This window comes from Glossina fuscipes, unplaced genomic scaffold (assembly GCF_014805625.2).
Source record: "Glossina fuscipes isolate IAEA_lab_2018 unplaced genomic scaffold, Yale_Gfus_2 3, whole genome shotgun sequence".
Lineage (NCBI taxonomy): Eukaryota > Metazoa > Arthropoda > Insecta > Diptera > Glossinidae > Glossina > Glossina fuscipes.
Window position 1 is genome coordinate 7,836,200 of NW_023998417.1, and position 21,856 is coordinate 7,858,055.

General features: G+C 31.2%; 1 protein-coding gene across 4 annotated transcripts in view; it reads right to left on the reverse strand.

Annotated features, from left to right (window-relative positions):
• LOC119634798 (homeobox protein homothorax) overlaps nt 1-21,856 on the reverse strand; it is a 289,120-nt gene that overhangs the window by 250,875 nt on the left and 16,389 nt on the right. For all 4 annotated transcript variants that reach the window (XM_038029184.1, XM_038029183.1, XM_038029182.1 and 1 more), the window contains exons 2-3: nt 11,856-12,139; nt 3,403-3,544 (exon numbers count right to left, since the gene is read on the reverse strand). In XM_038029184.1, the coding sequence (XP_037885112.1) occupies nt 3,403-3,544; nt 11,856-12,139 (426 nt within the window). The remainder of the gene's footprint in view (nt 1-3,402; nt 3,545-11,855; nt 12,140-21,856) is intronic.

Below are 21,856 nucleotides of genomic sequence, written 5' to 3' on the forward strand. Positions count from 1 at the left end.
AAAAAAAAAAAAAAAAAAAAAAAAAAAGCAAAGAAAGTGTAAACCTGTAAATGTGTCCAATTTGACAAAAGTTCATCAAATTCTTGAAAAATTATTATAGTTCTTATATCTTGATTGGAAATTGGCTTAATTTGTTTTTTGCTTTCCGCGTTTCTCTGTGCGTTCAATTCTCTAAAGTAATCAGAACGCGAGTTGCTAAGAGAAATTAACTGAGTGATTGCGCACTGGCTTGTCATGAATTTTGGTCTCTTGGCAAAGCTGTCAAAATTCCAAATGAACCATAAATAAAAACATCATTTTTATGATTTTTTCTGTCTGTCTATATGTCTTTCTGCCCAAGTGTCGGTGATGTGTGTATATGTTGTTGTATATATGTTGTCTTTCTTTATTTTTTTTTTTATTGAAGACTTCCTTTTAGAGATTCATTGCCAAGAAATTTCGAAAAAAAAAAAATTATACAAAAATATTTTCATTTAAAATATGTATCTGTTGGGTTGAGAATTCGGTGAATGCTGCTCTGTTCTCAACTGTGTTAAATGTTTAAAAAACAAACACTGCTTCATGTGCTTATATGCTTATATTTATATGTAAGTATTTTCCTCAAGTCATATATGTGTGTTCATGTGGTAGTTGTTTTGGTTGGTCTTTTTTTTTTTTGCCTTTGCAATTCGAGTTGATGAGGTGCCTGCATTGATGGTGTTTTTAATGTGATTTCGCGCGCGCCTTAAACTTCCTCCATCCATAAAACAAATGCAAACGCAACAACCGTTGCCGTTGCCAATATACTCAAGCATCAACAGCAACATCAACCACAAGCATCTCATAAGTATGTAAAAATCATGAGATTCACTTAATTTCTTACTTTTTTTTTTTTTTTTTTTTTTTTTTTTTTAATGCACATAAAAATAGTTGCAAACATGCAAGTCAACAATATGATGATCACTGAGACAATAACAGCAGCATCATCGTCATCAGCTTCATCATCATTATTGTCTTCATCGACAGCAGCAATAATATAAGAACAGTAGTAGTTGTAGTTCATAAAAATGAAAACAGACAGTAAGTCTGTTTGTGATATTAGCAATTTTACATACATACTTGCCATACCTACATACATATAACCATATATGTTATAATAGAAGATCAAAAAAGTATTGAGCCTAATAAAAGAAGCGACATACCCTAATTATAAATATCATTGTAGGCATTAGTTTGAATGGTAATGCAGAAGTTTTGACTTTCTATGGATTTTACAATATTTAAAAGATCAAAGTCTTTTTCAGCGCGGCAATTCATTGGACGATTGGAATCATTTTGAGATCATTTATTGCAAGAAGTTTGATTTACTTTCTTTCTTGAGTTTAAGAGAACGTAACGTGACAGGTCGCAGGTGCTGGCGTCGAATTCTTGATTTGGCTAACTTCGGTGGATAGGATAAGTCACTGTTCGTTCTTCCAAAGCAAAAGTTTCAATATCACAATACCAATTTAAAAAGGAAGAGTATACGAATTTTTGTGTGGGCCTTCCTGACATTGAATACAGGGAACAGGAATCCAGTAAAGTACACATATTCTGAGTGACTGCACAATTTTGAGTTACTTCATTACCTAATCAACCGTTTGTTACAAGATCTGGCAGAGGAGTAGAGCGTGCACACACTCAAATATCGACAGACAAAATTTTGCACAATACAGGACGTTACTAAGATGGAAGAAGAGACTTACAAACAGAAATTGAAAATCACTGCATCATAATCTTTAGAAGATATTATTATAATTTTTTTTATTATCTTTTTATTGACAGTCCACACCGTGGTCTAAAAAATCTATTGCCATCGCCACTTCTTTAGTTTTGGTATTCTTAAGAATCCCACAAACTTCTTTGGTTCGAAGCACGATATAGTTTCTGACGTGGTAAAGTCTTCGCCTAGCACTTGGTGCCTGAATCTGCAGATGGCCGCGCATTCATGTGGGATATGGTTTGACGTTTCACTCGTCCTGTGCCAGATTCACAATGGACTTATTATATATATAGGGCTAAATTTGTCTACATAGACTTTTGCCATAGTGGAAGGAATAAATTGTCAAAAAATTGTTACCTTTTTTTTCCTTGATAACTTTGGATTTTTAATATGATTTTAATGCTAAAGACCCTACTAATATGACAGTGTATAGCGGGTTTCTAATGACTCGAATTTTCGTTTTTTTTCGGGAGAAATATTGAAAGATTTCATGTTCGGTGTAAAAGGGCCGTCCTAAGTGAGAATGATTCATCTTTCACATCAGAGAGAATATCATATTGCTTTCTTGACACTTACAAACAAATACAAACGAAACGAGACGAATATCCCTACTGTAAACTGTATTCGAATGACAAACGGAAATTTTGTATTTTTTCAGATTGTGTTCTTAATTAGAAAATTTACTAAACGAGCACATATTTAAAACAGATGTATTTTGAAAAATAATAAAAAAAATTTAAGGAAAAAAACATAAGCCGAAAATTTCTTATTAAAAAGAAAACAAAACAAGGATCGTTATATGAGATTAATATAACTTTTAAGAAAAAAAAATCGACAAATTAAATTAAGTACCCTTAGTTAAGATGTCTGCGAAGTAGCAGCAGCTAGCGGCAGCATCACCAACAAAATCAACACAATTATAACAACAATAATACCACACTCAAGAGTAGCTGATGTGTGCCGAACTGAACGCATAGACAAAGACAGATGATCTTTAAACGAAATAAATTTTCCCCCTTCTTAAAAAATATATATATAAAATAAAATATTTTTTTTCGATTTATTTATTTATTTTTATTTATTTATTTATTTTTTTTTTTTGCTTTTTTCGGTGACGGGTTTTAAAAACATTGTATTGTGCGTGTGTATGAGTAGTTGTGCCGTTAAGGCTTGTTTATTTCAATAAGTAATCTGAGATCATTTAACAGTTTGTGAATTTTTAAGCGTGTATGTCCCACATATGTTTCCCCCACCAACAACAAGAAAACCCAAGCGAACTATACACACAGTACACTAAAATATATAATACAACAAACAGCACACAGCGCAACACAAGACAACATATGACTGATGAAGAAATCATCTCCAATTACAGAAAGACATTGACTGACTGCCTGCCAGAGCAAACAGAGAAAATGAGAAGAAAGAAAAAAAAAACAAAACATAATTCATTATAAAAATCCTTTCAGTAAAACGGGAAAAACGAATGAAATGAAATAAAAATTCTCAATAACTTTTTACATAAGCCGTAGCAAATGTTTGTATTATCAATGGAAGAATTATTCGAACTATAATTTCTCTCTTAGTTGTTCATTATTTATTTATTAATTTTTTTTTTTTTTTTTTTTTTTTGTAATTGTTGTAGAATTCTTTTAACTTACCTGTTTACTGAACATGGCGATATCTTCATTAAACGATTCTGACGAACAAACATCACCACCTTGCACACCAGGTTCTCTGGGCGTACATGTGGCCAATTCACATTTTTCAAATATAAGCGCCAGCAGCGGGAATAGGGGATGTCTGCAATAAAATATGAATAACATTGTATAGTAATATTAGCACAAAAAAAGGAAACAACAAAAAAAAAAAAATTGGAAAAAATTCAAAACAAAATCGATAAATATCGCTGTGATTATACGAAAATCGCTAAACAACTTTGTATAGAACGTAATTTTTTTTTTTTTTTGGCTTAAAAGAAAAACTAAATTACTTGAAGAAATTTTCGAAATTTTGTTTACACTAATGGCGACAAGAAACCGCCATCAAAACACTCAAATACCTAAAATCTCTTTTTTACTCTCCTCTATGGACCAACAAGCTGAGCTGGCCCTGGCTATACGTATAGATACTTATATGAACGTATATATAATATATGAGTGTGTGTGTGTGTGTGTGTGTGTGTGTGTATATGTTTGCGTGTGTATAAATCTCTCTGTAAGCATCTACTCATTAAATACCGCATACTTATTTGCTACATAGTCTATAATTGTTGTTGTTGTTGTTGTTGTTGTAGTATGATCTAACATTTGGTATTTTAATTAGAGCATAAGTTAAAGGAAATGCATTACATTGCATCGCATCGCTTTGCTAGGCAATGCATTCACATCAACATGCATATGTGGAAAATGCCAATTTTAGATAAACGCACCAAATGACACATACACATGTATACATATATATATATATATATATATATATATATAAATATACAGTCATTCAGTTGTACGTTACAATAAAAATACTCTTTTCATATATAATGAGATCAAAATAAAAGACAAGTAAATAAATAAAATACAAACTGAATTAAAACTAAAAATAACACCTTTCTGTGAATAAAGGAAAATATCAAAAAAAAAATAAATAAATAAGATGAATAAATAAAGAGAAAAGTAAATTTAGATGACTTTAGCACTAAAATCTCTGTACGTAAGCATATATATATATATATATATATATATATATATATATTTATACATGTATGGATTTATGTAATATGCATTCAATCTATATGTTGCAAGATGTACTGAGAACTCTATAAAGCGCACTTGTTTCAGTGAAAAGGCAGAATATGTGAATCTGATGCTCAGCAACATGTTGCTAGCTAACGAAAAAGATCAATAAAAAATTTTTTATACTTCTGAACAAATATCTAAAGCACTTTATTTGATCTGCTTTATGGCTCTCGCAAGTCCAATGTGTTCTGCTTGTGTTTCTAAACTTAGCTAAAAGTGCTTGCGAAGTAATAGATGTTATCGCGATCCAGCATTTCTTCATCATCACTTTAACAATATCCGCTTACAAGGACAAATCGTCAAGGCAAGGCAAAAATTGCACACGAGCTGAACTTCGGAATTAATCCAAAGATAAGTTAAACGGATTTAATATATATTTTTATTAAAATCTTTGTTTTGGAAAGTTAGCCTTCTCAATATACTGGGAGCGAACACTTCTACCAAAAACTTTTATAAGGGAAATCTTACACCAATAATCGAAAAGAAATGGCAGCGTAATGTTTTGTGACGAGAGGACGCTTCAACTAGATTTCTCTGTTACGCCTCTATCCCTTCCCAAATTTCCTGTTACCGGTGAGATCAGATGAGACGGAGTCTATGCAAACTTCTCGGAATATCGACTTAATATATTATATATACATCCGCCTGAGTGGCCGAGTAAGCAAGAGTCTCGACTAGCATCTCAATGGTCGTGGGTTCAAACCTCAAGTGCGGTAGAGTTTTTAATAAAAGCCGAAAGCCTTAGATGCTAGTGCTTTAAGACTTTAGTCTTCGAATTTATTCTCTGGCTAAATTTATAATAATAATAATAATAATAATAATAATAATAATAATATTATATAACTTTGCAGTCAGAGTTCTGCAGATATAGAGCGAGCATGTGGGCGGCTAAAAATTGCCCGCGCCGCCGCAAATATCAGGAGAGTGATATAGCTGGCAGTAATTGCGGGTACCATTCTGAAATATAGTTTGGAAAGGGATAATAAAATTTAATTCTTCGCCTAAACGGACAAACATTCTTATGCCGTTTTTTATTATCGCCTTTCTTCAGTCATCTCTATAAGAATTTGCTTTACTAGGCGTTTTTGTGCTACGAGTTGTGTTCTCCACTACCAAATAGAATGAAATTGTCATTACCTTGACAATGTCAGCGAAACTATTTTACAATTCTCGACGGGAGATGTTGCAAAGTTATTTTAAACTTTATTCATAAGAATAAATTACAAAAGAGAAGGTGGCCAGTTTCTATTAGCTCATATTGAAAATCCTTTACACTCACCTGAGCGAAATACGCTCTGTGATACTTTTGGTCTATAAAAAAGGCAAAACCTCTGCAAAAAACAAATTTGTAACGTGCATGATGGGAATGCTGAGAATGAACGAAGGAATGGTTTACTCAATTTCGTTCCATAAATTTCGATGTCAAAGATGCACCTCGCAGTCATTGAAAAAATTGATGAAATTTTGCAACTGGTGGAGCAAGGTCGTCACGCAAGCTGTAAGGAAATGGCGGACCTTCGAGATGAAATGATAAAATTAACTTGTTCGATCATCTGATCGTTTATGTAGGCCAAGGATAGGCCCAGAAAATAGTGTTTTGTACTTCTTCAAAAATAGTATCAACAACTCATCTGTCTGTAGCCGGTTACGAAATATAGTACATAGATATTTGAGGTAAGCTTAAGTGCAGTAAACGCGACACTGGATAAACTATTTTTCACTCGTTACTAAGAAAAGGAAGAACTCCTCAATAGATTCTCTTCATAATCTTAATCTGTTTAAACTAAATTCATGATAATTGTCTAAATTTACCGTACGTATGGACATACCGAGTTGACAATACTTTCTTTCGATACAATATATATATATATAGTTTGTAAATTGAATGAAGTTTCGTAGAGCTTGCATCCACTTGAGAAACTTATCGCGCACACTTATTGCTTAAGCTGATTCAATAAAGTCTTCTTTTTACCCATTTTGTTTCGCATCTAAGACTACTGCACTTAAGACAATTTTAAGTGCAATAAAAAATACATGTTCCCTGTCTACTAAATTTCAAATAAATCAAAAATATCATATAAAATGAAAATAAAAAAAATTAAAAAAAAAAAAATTGAGTAAACAATTAATTTAAATCTTTTCGCTTATTAGAAAAAGTGTCACGTAGTGACAGTGAACGAGAGAGAGACACATAGGGAAGACGATGAAGAGCAGCAAATGAGCATAAAACATATTTTAAATATAACAACTTGTAATAAATTTCAAAAAGACACATATACACATACGCATACGCATACAGCGTCCTCCTCTTCGCATGGCAGGCACAATGACATTTGGCTCGCGATGCAATTGCAATGCAGAGATTCAGAACTTTTTCCACAAAATCATACATCAGCTAAAAGTCTATTGCTTACGACGAAAACATTTAATTACACATAAACTCAGATCTACAAAATTTATAAAATAAAACGATTATTAAGCTATCGTTAGATATTCGAGTGTGACTTTAAGATGAAATCTTAAAAATTTGCGACATTTAAGAATGTCTGCCTTAAGAGAAAAATAAAAAAAATTTATTTTACATATATTACGTATATTAACGATAGAATATATATATCAAAATAATTTAACTGTCAAATTTTTTGACAGCAAAAACAATACGAAAAACTGAACTGAACTGAACTGAAAGCGACATTAAACTAATGATCAAAATAGAGAGAGAGACGAGCAGAAAGAAAGAGGAAAAGAAAGAGCAGAAGAGAATATATATACATATATATATATATATATATATTGTACAGACGAGAGGTATACGCAGTTATTTATGTAAACATTCGCAATGTCATTGCTGACAGTTTAGACACATATGTTGATAGGTTTTTGACCAATTTATGTCAGAAATGATTTTCCTTTAGATGCTTACAACTATTTATGCAAACATACACATATATATGTACATATGTATATGTAAGTATAAATTTATTTACCTTAGATTTATAATTCTATGCCGTGATAATCAGTGTTTGTAAGAAGCGTAAGACAAAATGACAAATTGATTTTTTATAGTTTTTCTCTCGTCCGACAGACGGACACACACACACGCACACACTTGTGTAAACATTTCTTTTTACTATGAATTCAATGGAATAATTTTTAAGGTTTTTTTTTTTTTTTTTAAATGACAGGCAAAAAAAAAAAGAAGAAGGAAAGCATGGCATGATGCCTTCTGCTTTTCTACAAACATACAAACATCTCTATGTATACGTGATAAATGATGTTTAATTTATGGTATTCTATAGCTATCTCTTTCTTAGCATATATGCAAATACATGAGAATGCGTATATAATGCAGAGAGTCTTACATATGTTGAGAAACATCTGCCCATTTTTTTTTTCTTTTTCTTTTGCTTTGTAGTAAAATAGAGAGCAGAACATTTGGAAAGAACGCAGAAAAAAAAAAAAAGGGCAGACTGACCATTTGTATTAACAATAAATGCTCACTTTCCGGTTTTGTGTTGTGTTTTGTTTTTTTGGATTAAAACCTTAACAAATTGCACCTGAACTTAGGGTTTTTATATTGTATTTTTTATTTTTTTATTTTCATTTCTTTTTTTTTTTTTTTTGGCTTTTGTTCGAGCACTTTACACCCTTAAAAGACGTATGTGTGCGCGTGCGTGCGTCCGTGTATATATATGAAAGTAGTGCATGTCTGTACAAAGCAGTCAACCATTTCAATAGCGAAAACCCTATAATTTTTCAATTAGAAGTTTTCAAATGATTTTGTGGTAGACGAATTCACTCACAGCTCTACCTACACGAACGTATATGTGTTGGTCTTTTAATATAGTTTTCCTGATCAGTTGGCAGGCAGGCAAAAGGCTTTAATGGTTGTTTGGCCAAAAAAAAAAGATAGCAACAACAAAAAAAAATAATAATGTCTTGCTAAATTTAACGGGTGGTTCTTTAGGTAATTTTTGAGCGAGTTTCAATTCTCAATTTATTTATTTATGCATGCATGGCTAAGCAAGCTGCATGACTAAGTCTAAGTGAAAGAATGAAAAGTGTTAGAGACGTGTGCTATACATATTATAATATATGACATAACCTAACTTAAAGGACCTAAAAAAAAAACAAAAAAAAATTTTTATAGATCTGCCGTTTACAGTTTCTATACAAAATAAAATAAATACATGTGCACACTTTCAGAGCATTTTGAAAAACAACTGCGCAACAACAATACATATAAAAACACAACAAGTGTGATGTTTATTATGTTGTTTTATGATGTCTCAAATTCAAGTGGCAAAAGCGTAATAATCCCTATCCTATAAAAAGCACACAAACAAACCCTATACATACAATAGTCGCATATATTTTTACTTTACCGATGAATGCAATGGCAATGCACTGTTCAAAAAACAAGAAAAAAAAAACAAAAAAAACCATATACCTTGTCTAGTAAAGGTAAATAATAAAAATACAACAGACAGACAGACAGACAAACAGACAAACAAACAGGCTGGCAAATACTTTAGCGCATAAGGTGTTAAGTTTTCAATAAAACTAAAAAGAATTAAACACTTATTGCAGTGCATAAACATTGCTCGACCGAGCCATTTGCTGTTATTATTATGCTGTTATCTCTTGTCGCGTATATACATACCACGCTTTCAACAACTCAAAAAAAAAAAAAAATACATTCTCTATCAGTCATTCGACTGACAACAACTACACACATTTCATTTTATTGCAATTGGATTCTTCCGTAATAATTAAATTTTATGATTATGACAATAAAAATGAAAATCATTTAATAAAATGCAGTTGCCATGCATGCAACAAGAAAATTATTAATACAATCTAACATAAGCCTCATAAAAATTGTATTACTTTACATGTTCGTACGTTCATAAAAGAACATGTGTCACTAATTAGCGGAAATCGACAAATGGTCTAAAATAAAATATAATAAAAGCTATGATTTTTTAAGATACAATTTATTAAAACAATGTTATTAGATACAATGCCTTAATTTTTTCAAAAAAAAAAATGTATTTTTTATCCCAAGCAAACCAAAAATTTGCAAGACGAAGACAGTCGGTTGCAGCAACATGTTGCAGTAGTGAAAGAGTATTAAAAACATTGTTCTGAGAAAAAGTAAAAGGACAGACAACTCTGTTCCCCAAAGGCTCTTTGAATATATTTGGTTAGCAAGTGCTTGAAATTCGCACGTCTATCTATCCGTCCGTTGTCCATTATTGGACAACAATGAACTTTGAAATTTGCGAACAACAACTGAAGTTCAAATATACACATGATCATCATACGGCCGCTAGAACAACTGTCTTTGCAAGGAAACCGAGTAAAATGCACAGGAAGGAAGTTGGCGCGTTTAGTAAAACTATTAAGATCTACTGACCATATAAATAGTCATAGAAATGGTTGATCTAAAGTCGAACTGAACCAACCTTGGTATCCGTTGAATTCTAAATTAAGGACCCTGGTCAGGACAGACGTTTATCTGTCAGCCTATTGAAATTAGGATTGCGATCTTGAAAATTTAGATAGAAACTTTTTATAACCAATAATGTTGTTTGAATTCGTCTCGAATTAGCTACAATCTGAAAATAAAAGTTGCTTAGGTAGTAGTGCTTCCTGTAAAGTTACTAAATAGATAACTAAATTTAAAAAATGTGGGCGTGATCGAATGCATGTGTGCGTTATAGAGGCCAATACTACGTCTTTCGGCAATTTTTAGAAGCGCATCTACACAGAGCATGTTTGCTTTATGTGCAGACACGCTAAGGTTCAAGAAAGTGTATAGGGGAGGTAAAGGAAAGAGAAAGTAATGCTTGGGTGTGTTCGAGTTAAGACTAGGAATATCAGAAAAGTGTGACTGGTAGGCGCGGTTAATGAACGACCAATAGCGGCAGTGTATCGTGCAGTATGCAGATAATTTTAAGAAGAACAGGTGAGAGAACATTAAGATAGATTCGTTAAAACACTTGCTTTGATTGATCAGTGGGTAAACCTATTTTATTTCTCTACTAAACTAGGGATTGATTTGTTTAGTCGACCAACTACCTTTATGTCTCTAGAACACTTATCGTGCGATGTGTGATATATGAATAATTCGCCTTATAGTTTATGATGCTTTAATGGAACAGCTTGTTAAGATATTGCTTGTCTACGACGTGTTTTGTTCACAGCTCTATTCGAAAAGTACTCATTACAAATACGATAAAGCGGCCAAATATCGTAAATGTTACTTTCATTTGCTAGCAAATAATATCAAAGCAGAGAATAAGAAAAACTCCAACATTATACAGTTAGAAAGAGAAAAGATGGAGAAAAAAGAGAAATTCGTATCAGTTTTATACGCCAAGGAACAGATCTTCTATGTGGAGCACGTTGATGGTTAGAAAGTTATAGGCGAAGAGAGAAGAACATACGGTAAATGTAATCAAGTTGACCTCAATCGGTCTTGACTGAGCGGTCATTGCAGCCGAGGTATGAACAACATCGACAAAGTAGCGCCAACTCTTATCTACTCGTCTGTGCGGCAGAAATTTCCGAGACTTCCTACGCGATGGATAAGATGACTTCAAGAACATGTCAAATATAATGTCAAAAAGAAAATTGACAAATACTTAACACTTTGTAAATACGTTTAACACAAACTTTGTATAGGTATAGGTTTGTATATATGTATATATGTATATATGTAGCATTTAAAAAATATGCAGTCTTCAGTTTTTTTTTATATGTGTTCTTAGTATTTTTCTTTCCGACAGTGATGATAATCATGATGAATAACAACCAATCAAATGTTGATTGATATTAAAAATGATTGATGGCTTGTTATGCGCTTTTTATTTCCTTTCAATTAATATTCGAAACACAACAAATTAGCACCTCACCCTTTTCTAAATATAATAAAATACATTCGATAAACACAAAATTGAAAAATCCCCAAAAAAAACTCTAACCCCTAATAAATTTCTAAAAAAAACTTTCTTGATTCTTTTCGAAACCTTTAATTTAACGTTTAATATATAAAACGCCTACTAAACAAAAAAAAAATATAAAGCCAATTAGAAGGTGCAAAAAAGGAAGAAAGGAAAAGGAAGTTTTACTCAACCGCAACGTACACGAGCGTAACATTATGTTTAATAAAGGAAAAGAAACAGCTCCTTATCACAGCATTGTGTTATTGTTTTTGTCTTTTTATTTCGACAAAAAGTATCAAGTTTTTTTTTGTTCAAGTGTGCGTGTATAGATATATATATATATATATATTATTAGTTTATTACACTTACTCATATATAGCATCCTTATCACGTTTATGTACTTCGGGCATTCCACCCATTAAATGATTAGCAACCGGTGATACATGACTAGGTGTACCATGGCCACCAGCACCAGCAGTATGATAGCCATGCATGCCAACTGTGGCCGCCGCTGCAGCAGCATGTGTCATGTGTGGTGAATGATGTGTAGGTAGGCCTTGTAATCCAGGCGGCCGATGACCAACATGTGGATCATACATGGCAGCTGCTGCAGCACCCGAATCCATACCATAGCCATGCAGGCCATCGTCATACTATAAATGAACGAAATTGAAAGCAAAGAAAAATTCATTTAAAAAAAAAAAAAATTGCATTTGAAAAATTTGCGATTTACGTTTTAATATGTAAATCATGTATATTTCATTATGTACTAATTAGTAATAAAATGACGAGAAAAAAAAAAGCAGCAGCAGTTGTTATGTGTTTAGTTTATATAAACAGTTTTTCTATTAAATTAGTTTTTTTTTTGTGTATATCTTAACTATTATTTTTACAATTTCTATTAACCAATGCATCATTATTTTCTTTTTTTTACTCATGTTATAAAATATTAACACAAATCATTGCAAGTAAAAAAAACATTAATTGCAATTTTTTCAATTCCATGCATTGAGCTTAATGGAAGAAAAATGATTCTACGAATGTTAGAAAGAATTGGGAATTGGGGTAGAGATAACGATTTAGTGAACCCTTTATGGTAACCAGCAGCTTGATATTGTCAGTCAACATTTAATTGTAATCAATTAGGAATTCTACCTATAAAGATAACTTTTTATTCTACCATTCCCTGGCTTGTTAGTAATAAGAATAGGTATGGCTTAGGCATCATCCGATAAAGTGATGCGTCTTAGGAAATGAGGATCGCAGACGGGCACTTTCTCTTGAGTGACATATACAATATTAATGATTCTTTTATTTAGATAACGATTAAGTTTTTAGCCTAAGACCCAAGAGAACGTTTGTTGGTTTGTATACTGCTTGCGAGTTGAAGTAACTTAAGAAACATTTCACAGAAGAACTTTGATGATCACGCATTAGTTGTTACCATCTATCTATGTGTGATCTGCAATAATGTGACTTTACTGGAAAAAGTAGAAAACGGAACTAGTTATCTTTTAAGTGATAAGCATTATTAGTGCTTTTTTCTCGCTTGTTTTTTTCCTTTTTTTCTCTTGAGTTAATATCAGAGCCAACGTAACTCGCCGTTTCTCGATGTGCTGCTTAAAGCTTGATAAATCATTTTAATGCGCATCACCATGCATCGGTTGTCGACTACTTTCTTCTGTTTCTAAAGCTGGTTTATTAAAGAAAGCAAAAAAAAAAAAAAAAAGAAAGGAACTACTATTTGTCCTCAATGACATAAAACAGTTTCTTTGCCTATTTTGCAAGATGTTATCTATGGCATTATATCACCACGTGTCAAACTTGTCTCTCTCTCTCACTTTCTCTCTCTCTCTCTCTCTCTCTCTCTCTTCCTCTCTCTCTCTCTCTCTCTCTCGTTCTGTAGTATATATAATGTCCAGCAAATTAATGTCTGATCTGCCTAGAACTGCAACTATGAGAAATTTTATCGACAAACAGTATTACAAGAAGTATTATTAATTGATTTTTGATTAAGAAATCATCGAAGAACATAAACAAACAAGAGGTAAATTCATATCTGATTTAGTTTCCTCTTTAGCGGCACGATATATACATATTACATATGTATGCACATAGCTTTATTAAATTAATTCATTCTTAAACCAATTTGCTTTTCTTTCTTTTTATTTTTTTATTTTTTTTTAAATTTTTTTCTTTGTCGCTTGCGTTCATTACACTACATTTCCTGTTTCCTGTCAACTGTGCAAATGAAATCTATTTTACTTTTCTTTCTTTTTTTTCCTTGCTTCACAAAATATATATTTATTTTATATTATTTTTTTTATTTTTTTCATGCCACACTATCTAACAGCACACATCACTATTTTTCTTTTTACTAATTTCCCAATAATACCCACAACTCCTGGGGTGTATGCATGTGTATGTGTATGTTATGCTCTCTATCTCTATGTGCCAAAGAAAAATTAGCATAACAACTTTATAGTTTAACTGCTTCTAGAGTATCTTTTAAAGAATATCATATACATTTAGTGCACAACAACAACAACAACAGCAACAGAAACGGCAACGCAAACCATTAGCTGCGGTATTTCAAGACTAAAACCTTAACAAAATGACAAATATCTGTGGAATAAAATACAAAACAACAATAATACCGGAGCAACAAACAACAACAAGAATAATAATGTGAAGAGAAGGAAAAATCCCAAACATTAAACGCGACTTTAACCCACAAAACTTGAACAATAAACAACTTGCTGCTGCAACAACCTTCCACCGACTAAAAGCTAAAACACGCATACATGCATAAATGCACATATGTGTGATATAAATATATTTATATATGTGTGTATGGTATATCTATATATATATATATATATATATCTACTACCAGCAGTGAGTGCTTTTCCTAGGCAATGCAGTTCAGTTTAAATTTTTTTTTTTTGACTTAAACGTCATGTGCATGTGAATGCTAAAGTCTTTGCTAATCTGGTGTATGTATCAGGAGGACAATTTTTTACTGTTGTTTTGCATTTTTGCCGTTGTTGTTGTTATTGTTGTTGTTATATTGTTACTCATGCTGGAACGATTGAGAAAGGTTTTTAAATAAGACAATAGCAATGAAATGTGTTCGGTTCAGGTTTAGTTTTTGTTGTTATTCATTTATATATATATATATATATATGTATATATGTATATGTACATGTGTGTATATAGCCATTTATGTATAAGGCATGTAATCGCATATATATATATGTACTCTTATATCGGTTGTAAAGTTTGGTTTTCTCAGCAGTCTTTCCGTTTTTTGATGAGGCCATTCTTTGTATGGTTGAGAAAATGAAAGCTTACAGCGCTCCAACAAGAGCAACAACAACAAATGTGCAGGTGGTTTAGTTTACATGACGTTTATTTTGTTCTTCTTCTTCATCTTATTTTATAGTTGTTGTTGTTGTTGTTATTTTATTTTATTTTTTTTTTTTTTGCAACAACATGAAATAAACATTATTATGTGTGGGTTATTAACCTTTTAGTAAATTATTTAATATGCGTCAACTCTCTAATCGTATGAAAAATAGAAGAAGAAGCGGAAACTTTTTTCAAATCTTTTTCAAAAATTATATACATAAAGGGGAAGATTTATATCATTAACACTTATATACAACAAAAGTTGTCGTCTTACTTAAATCATCATACAATATAATCATTATCATCATGATTGTCACCAACTATTATCGTCGTTCGTCAAACATTAACGTTTCGTCTACCTCTTTTGCTTTTTCTTCTTCTTGTTCTTCTTCTTCTTCCTCATTAATAAAACGAACCCGCACATTTTTTAAGTATTAGCTCTTTGCCAACTTGACATTTACACCAAACTGTCAATTGCTTCTCTACACTTTATTGTTTGTCTTATTGTTGCTTTTGTTGTTGATTGTTGGTTTTAACAAAACTCTTCTTAATGTTTTACTTCGAAATCTCTGTGATTTTTTATATAAGAAACAAAAACGTAAGAGAGAAAAAAAAAAAGAAAGATCTTTCGAAATTGATAAAAATCCCTATGAAAAGTGTTCTTCTCATACATGCACACACGCACGCACACCTGCATTCGATATTAAAGGAAAAAAAAAAAAAAGAAGTAATTTCGTATATTTGCCACATTACTCATGCATATACATGCAAACACTTACTTATACACATACATACATACATACATACATTCATACCTATGTACATTCATTTATACCTATCTAAACTCAAGCAAATATAAAGGAAAGTAATGAAGAAGAGTCTTATACAACCTGCAACATTTCATACCTACTACTACTACAATGTGTAGTAAGTAAAGTGGCGTTTTCTCTAAAATATATGCAGTGTGAAGACTAAAGTTTTTGAATTTTGTTTATACCACAAGTAATGATAAAAATCTTAACAATCATCTTTTTTCTGCTTACATTTCAGCGTAGTCGTCGTTGTAGTTGATGTGTTGAAAAAGAAAAGAACACAGGCAACTTTACAAAAAGAAGAAAAAAACTTGTTGTTGGTATGTTTTTTTTTTTTTTTTTTTTTTATTGAAGTGGGTTTTTTTTTAAAAAAATGTTAAATTTTGGGTTTTTTCTTTTTTTTTTTTTTTTTTTTTTGTTTTTTAAGTTTATGCATTTTGTTGTTAAAGTGGCGTTAAAGAAGTTTTAAAATACAACAATTTTAAAAACAATAACAACAACAATAACAACAACAACAAGAAAAGCAACAATAACAACGACAGCAATAATAATAACAATGATAGCATATTCGTCTTTTTTATTTATCTTTTATTTTTTTTTTTTATTTTTTTCCTCTCTCTTAATATTTAAATTCATTTTGTATGCAAGAAACGTTAAATATAAAGTTAAGGCTGTTATTACAAGGTCAAGCTTATTATTATTGTGATTTGTTGTACTTTTGAAAAAATCAACCCACTCACACACGCACGCTCACGCATTCAACAAATCAAATTTGATATGGGTGACAAGAATTTTGTAAAAGTCTTTGTATATTTGTATGTAATTGCTTAAATTCAATCCATTGTGGGAATATTTTCGGACATATTTGAACGTACGCAACAGAAAACCTCAAAGCAAAAAGAAAAAAAAATTAATAAAACAAAAATGTACAGAAAGTGAATGAAAGTTGTGAGAAACAATCTTTAAACTAAATGTTTAATAAAGTTATTACCATTTTTTTTTTTTGTTTATTATATGTTTGTTTTTGTTGTTAACATGCAAGGAAATTAAAAAAAAAATATATTTATTTATTACCAAAAGAAACTAATAAATCTTGTTGTAATATCATGTTTAGCAACATGTTGCTGGAAAACCCTAGTATATATATCCGTGTTTTTTCCTTCTTTTTTCACAGTTCTCTTCGAAATTTATGAAAAATGGATAAATATAAATATAGTATATATACATAATATATATGTATATATACACAACATTTAATTAGGTGACATTAAATGCGACAAAAACTAGTCATAACACTGGCAATATTCCTTTAAAGCAAGTAAAAATCCTTCTACTTCTGAAATCGTTTCTTGCCACACTAATGTATATTTTCTTTCTCTTTCCTGGAAATGAGAAATCTGGTTCGTTAGGAAAGAAAGCACGCAGAAATGATTGTTAATAAATTTTTCTTTTTGAAGAACTTAACGTGAGTAAAATTTAAACGGTATCGTTACATAATCATATGAAAGTTTGTCCGTAACTTCAGTTTGAATTGATTGAAAACCTATATGAATGGAAAGCGGTTTAACGCTGCGTTCTAGATATATTTTCAAGGTATTAAAAAGAAATTAGAATTTTTGACCAGCGTGTCATAAGAAATCAACACAAAAGAAAGCAAAGGATAGCTGATGTTGTGAAGTACAGTTCGAGTTATTTTTAGGGAAACCTACGCCCATTCAAAGTCCGACCAAACAAAAGCTACAAATATTGGGAAATTACCATTAAATGGTGCTATCTTACGAAACGGTTAAAGAGACCCTACCTAATTTTGAAAAAATATGAAAAATAATTAAAAGTAATATCGTATCGGAAGAAGTCAAAATTTTGTTAATCAAAAAATTCTCAAAGTCCAGTTTGTATTGTATATATACAGGAGTGAGTTTTAGGTTACAAGAGAAAAATGAAATTGTCTTCTTCCCAATCTATATTGAACTTGCGTTTGTGCCCCCCAATCCCACTTCATGCCACTTATTGCTTATCCACTATTTATTGGTAGCAGTCTTCAAACCGAGCTTACTTTCTACCGAGCTTACTTTCTACCGAGCTTAGTTCTACCACGTAAGAAGCACGGAAGTATTTCTCCTCCTCTCTATGCTTTTACTTGTTCATTCAGTGCTGTAACGTTTATTGCCTTTCCATCTATCGTATATCTATCTTACCGTTTATACAACTCTCAGCCTATCCGCCTTTTCTTTAACTTGTCTATTCACATGTTTGCTTATTTATCCGTCGGTTTATTCGCTACCATGCTTGTCTGCCTACCAGTCCGTTAATACGTCTCCTTGCTAGGCCATTTAGCGCCATAACCGTCCGCTCACCAATTTATTTATCTTTTGAGGCACTTAGCTACGCTGGATGCGGCCGGGTAGTATCCGCTTGGCCATATATTCTTCCTTACGTCTGTCAAAGTATACACTAGTTTTTAATTATTAAGTTTGGCGTAACCATGCCCACAAACTAGTTGTAGAAATCGAAAGTTAACATTTCAAAATAGGTTTACGTGAGAGTTATCAAATACGATAAGTATCCACCAAATAGCTAACTGAGGCCCTCAGGTGCCCCCATTGGCTTAATAGCCAATTGAGACAAAACTGAGGAATTTTAAATATATGTGGCTTAGCTACAGTATTCCGCCTCCTTTTTCTGCTATACTATATATGTCATATACAGGAGATGAAAATCTTTGCATTCATCTACGGTAGACAGGTTTTGCAATTAGAAAACACTAAGCTTGATGTCAATGTATTTACTGTCCGCCTTCTTCTCTTATCGCCAAACATTCCAACTTCTTAACCTAGATTGTGATAATTATAAGTAATTGTGTTTATTATGATGTCTCACGTTCTTATAGAAGATATGCTACAATTAAATTCTTTAAATATTTTTAATACAAAAAAAATATAATCGATAATGTAAAAAAAAAAAAGAAGAAAACAAGGAAAAAAAGGAAAACAGAAAAAAAAAAAAAACTGTTGGGGTAGAAGTGAAATGATTGTAAGATTTTGCGTCTGGTTTTGACAGCCACACAACACAGTTACGTTTTTCTTGTTTCTTTGCACTCCAGGCTGCCAAAAATATAACAAACATTTTTTTTTTTTGTTACAATACATGCACATGTACATAGCTATCTCTTTATATACATAGCTAACTATGTTTGTGTATATATATATATATATATACATATATATCAACAGCCAGATTTTCTATGATTTCAAATAGTTATACATATTAATAATATAATAACGCAACAACAAATGACGATGACTATCATTTCGTCAATAACAATAGCAAACCTTAACGCATACATATGCATTCATAAAATAAACTAAGTCAACAATACCGTAAGACGGTACTCTACTTGAATGTCTTATTATTATTATTATTATTGTAATAAACATAACGAGAAGGCAAAACTCTATACATGTATGTTCTGAACTTTTAAAAACGTGTTCATTGTATTCATTACATACATACATATATATATATATGCTATTATGATATTATGCATGTGTGGGTGAGCACATTATAGAAGTTACTGTACATAGTATATAAAATGTTGTTAAGCGATATTTACGTGCTTTTCTACTATTAAGCTTATTTCATCCATCTTTAATAACTTTTTCTATTTTTAGTCTTCTTTTCATTTTTTATATAAATACATTTTTTAATATTTCTATATGTGTTTGCATGCATGTATGTATGTATGCATGTATATGTATATATGTGTATGTGTATGTGTGTGTGTGTATGTGTGTGTGTGTGTCTATGTATACGTCGTACGGTAGGTCGATGTTAAATATTATGCTTAAGTTTTGCTTGTTACTATTATTATTATTATAATTTCTGATGTAGTCGTTATTCATTTTATATAATATATTAGGAAAACACGCGATGGTTTCTTTATTTTTTTTATTTTTTATTTTTTTATTAAATATTCTTAGCGTAGCGTTGTGCGTGTAAAAGATTTAAAAAAAAAAAAAATTGTTTTTTTTTTTTTTTGATTTAATATACATAATATTGTAACTATTTATTTTTTAAATAAACACTTTTCTAAGGTGTAAATAGAAACGTCATTTTTAACGGTGCTCTAGGAAACAAATCAAACTAGGGGTAAATAAACTTGTAATAAAGCTATAATGATCGATTTAAAGCGAATCTTGTATACACTACACTTGCCATCAGAGTTATTTTGGTCATACTTTCTGTGGCATTAGAGTAGTAAGAGCAGCCGCCATACACTTTGCAATGCATTTAACAAATGTTTTAGAACCATACGTTTTAAACCCTACATCACTTTTAGTGCAAAGATATATTAAGTTTGTGCGAATACATGCAATACCCATCGGGATCGGTCTTTTGTTATACCGATAGACTCGGATCCACTTCCTAATCTGTTGTAAGCATGTCCGTCCACTTCTCTGTCCTGTTTTCGTGTTCAAGCCACGGTTCACGGTTGTCTTGCATTGACTTGTCTTGTCTCAATTGGAGATACGATTGAAAATGAATCGGATCGCAACTCTTTTTCGACCACTTCCCATATAACGCCTTATTGTGAAAAGTGCTTGCATGAATAACTGCAACGTGACATAGGGCATTTATTAGTGGAAACTGTCCAACTATAGTTTTATATAGGTGTGTTTGCTTTGCAGGCAAATATAAGGTACATAACGTTAATTGCCATAGTCTCAACAACAATATCAAAACTCAAATCACAAAAGAGTCACAAGCATTTTTGTGGGTTTATAATATGCTTTTATTATAAAAACATTACTATTAGCAGAGTGTAAAAGAGACCGAGGCTTCGCCTCGGATTAATGTTGTATTTGATGCAAAGTCAGAAAAACTATGACAAGAAGAGACATTAATTTCTATTATAAACAGTGACTAGTCACAACGTCAGTATGTGACAGCAAATCGAAACATCGCAGCAAGCTTCCCAAGTGATATATTAATTTTATTAGAACACAAAAGATAAAATAATTCGGTTTTAAAGAATAGCATGAACTCCGAAATAAATTTCTTTAGAGGAAGGCGGAAATACACTTCATAATATTTATGACTCGACGTGAAAATTTTCCCCAAAACTCATATTAATAATAAACTGGGGAGAGGGCTTTCATTACTGCAACATTTTTCAGTTCAAAAAAGATGAAAAGATTTCGTGATAATGCGGTAAGAATATGTGAATGCCTGCTTCATTTGCCAAATCGATTAATTCCACAAAATCGAATGTCGAGAACATATTAAAAAAAAAAAAAAATAAAAAAAAATTGTTAAAAATAAATTTTTTAATATATACATCATCTTATATATATATTTGCATACAATTGTGTTATTATATTGTATTGTATTTTTATTCTGTTTCGATTGAAAATATCCTTATGATTATCGCAAGTTGAACTTGTGTGATGGAGCAGAGCATATTAATGCAAACAAAATGCTTCTGGTTATTATTTGTTTAGGAAGATGTTTATTAAACAGTTCATGTTTCAGTAACATGTTGTTTTTGATGTTGCATGTGTGGCAAAAGATACAAATTATAAATCATTTTTTCAAGTTTTGCAATACAACTGAGCTGAAACTGATAAAAGAAATATTTGCAAAACAAAGAATTTCATGCAAATGCTTTTGTAAAATTTATAGTTTATATTACAATCACACAAACGGTAGAATGAAAAAAAAAAAAACAAATTCGAATTTGTTTTTATAGACACTGTGTGTGCATGTGTCTATGAGATGCATATTTCCCTTCAGCCATAACTCATGCAATCACTTTCATCTGTATAAAAATCCACAAACAAAGCTTTTTTGTTTGTGTAATTTTTCTTTTCATTATACATACATATATATACAAGTATATGCGTGTTTATATATATATATATATATGTATATTTATAAATATATATAAATATATATATATATATATATATATATATGTATTGTGGATATATGCAGATATATAAGCACTGATATGCATATCGTAACAATAACAAAGTGTTGCATGGTCACACATAACGCACATTATGTGTATGATGTGATGGGATGTAATGGTGTTTGTGTAACATAAAACATATTTTACATATTTGCATTCTTCGTCTTTTTTTTTTT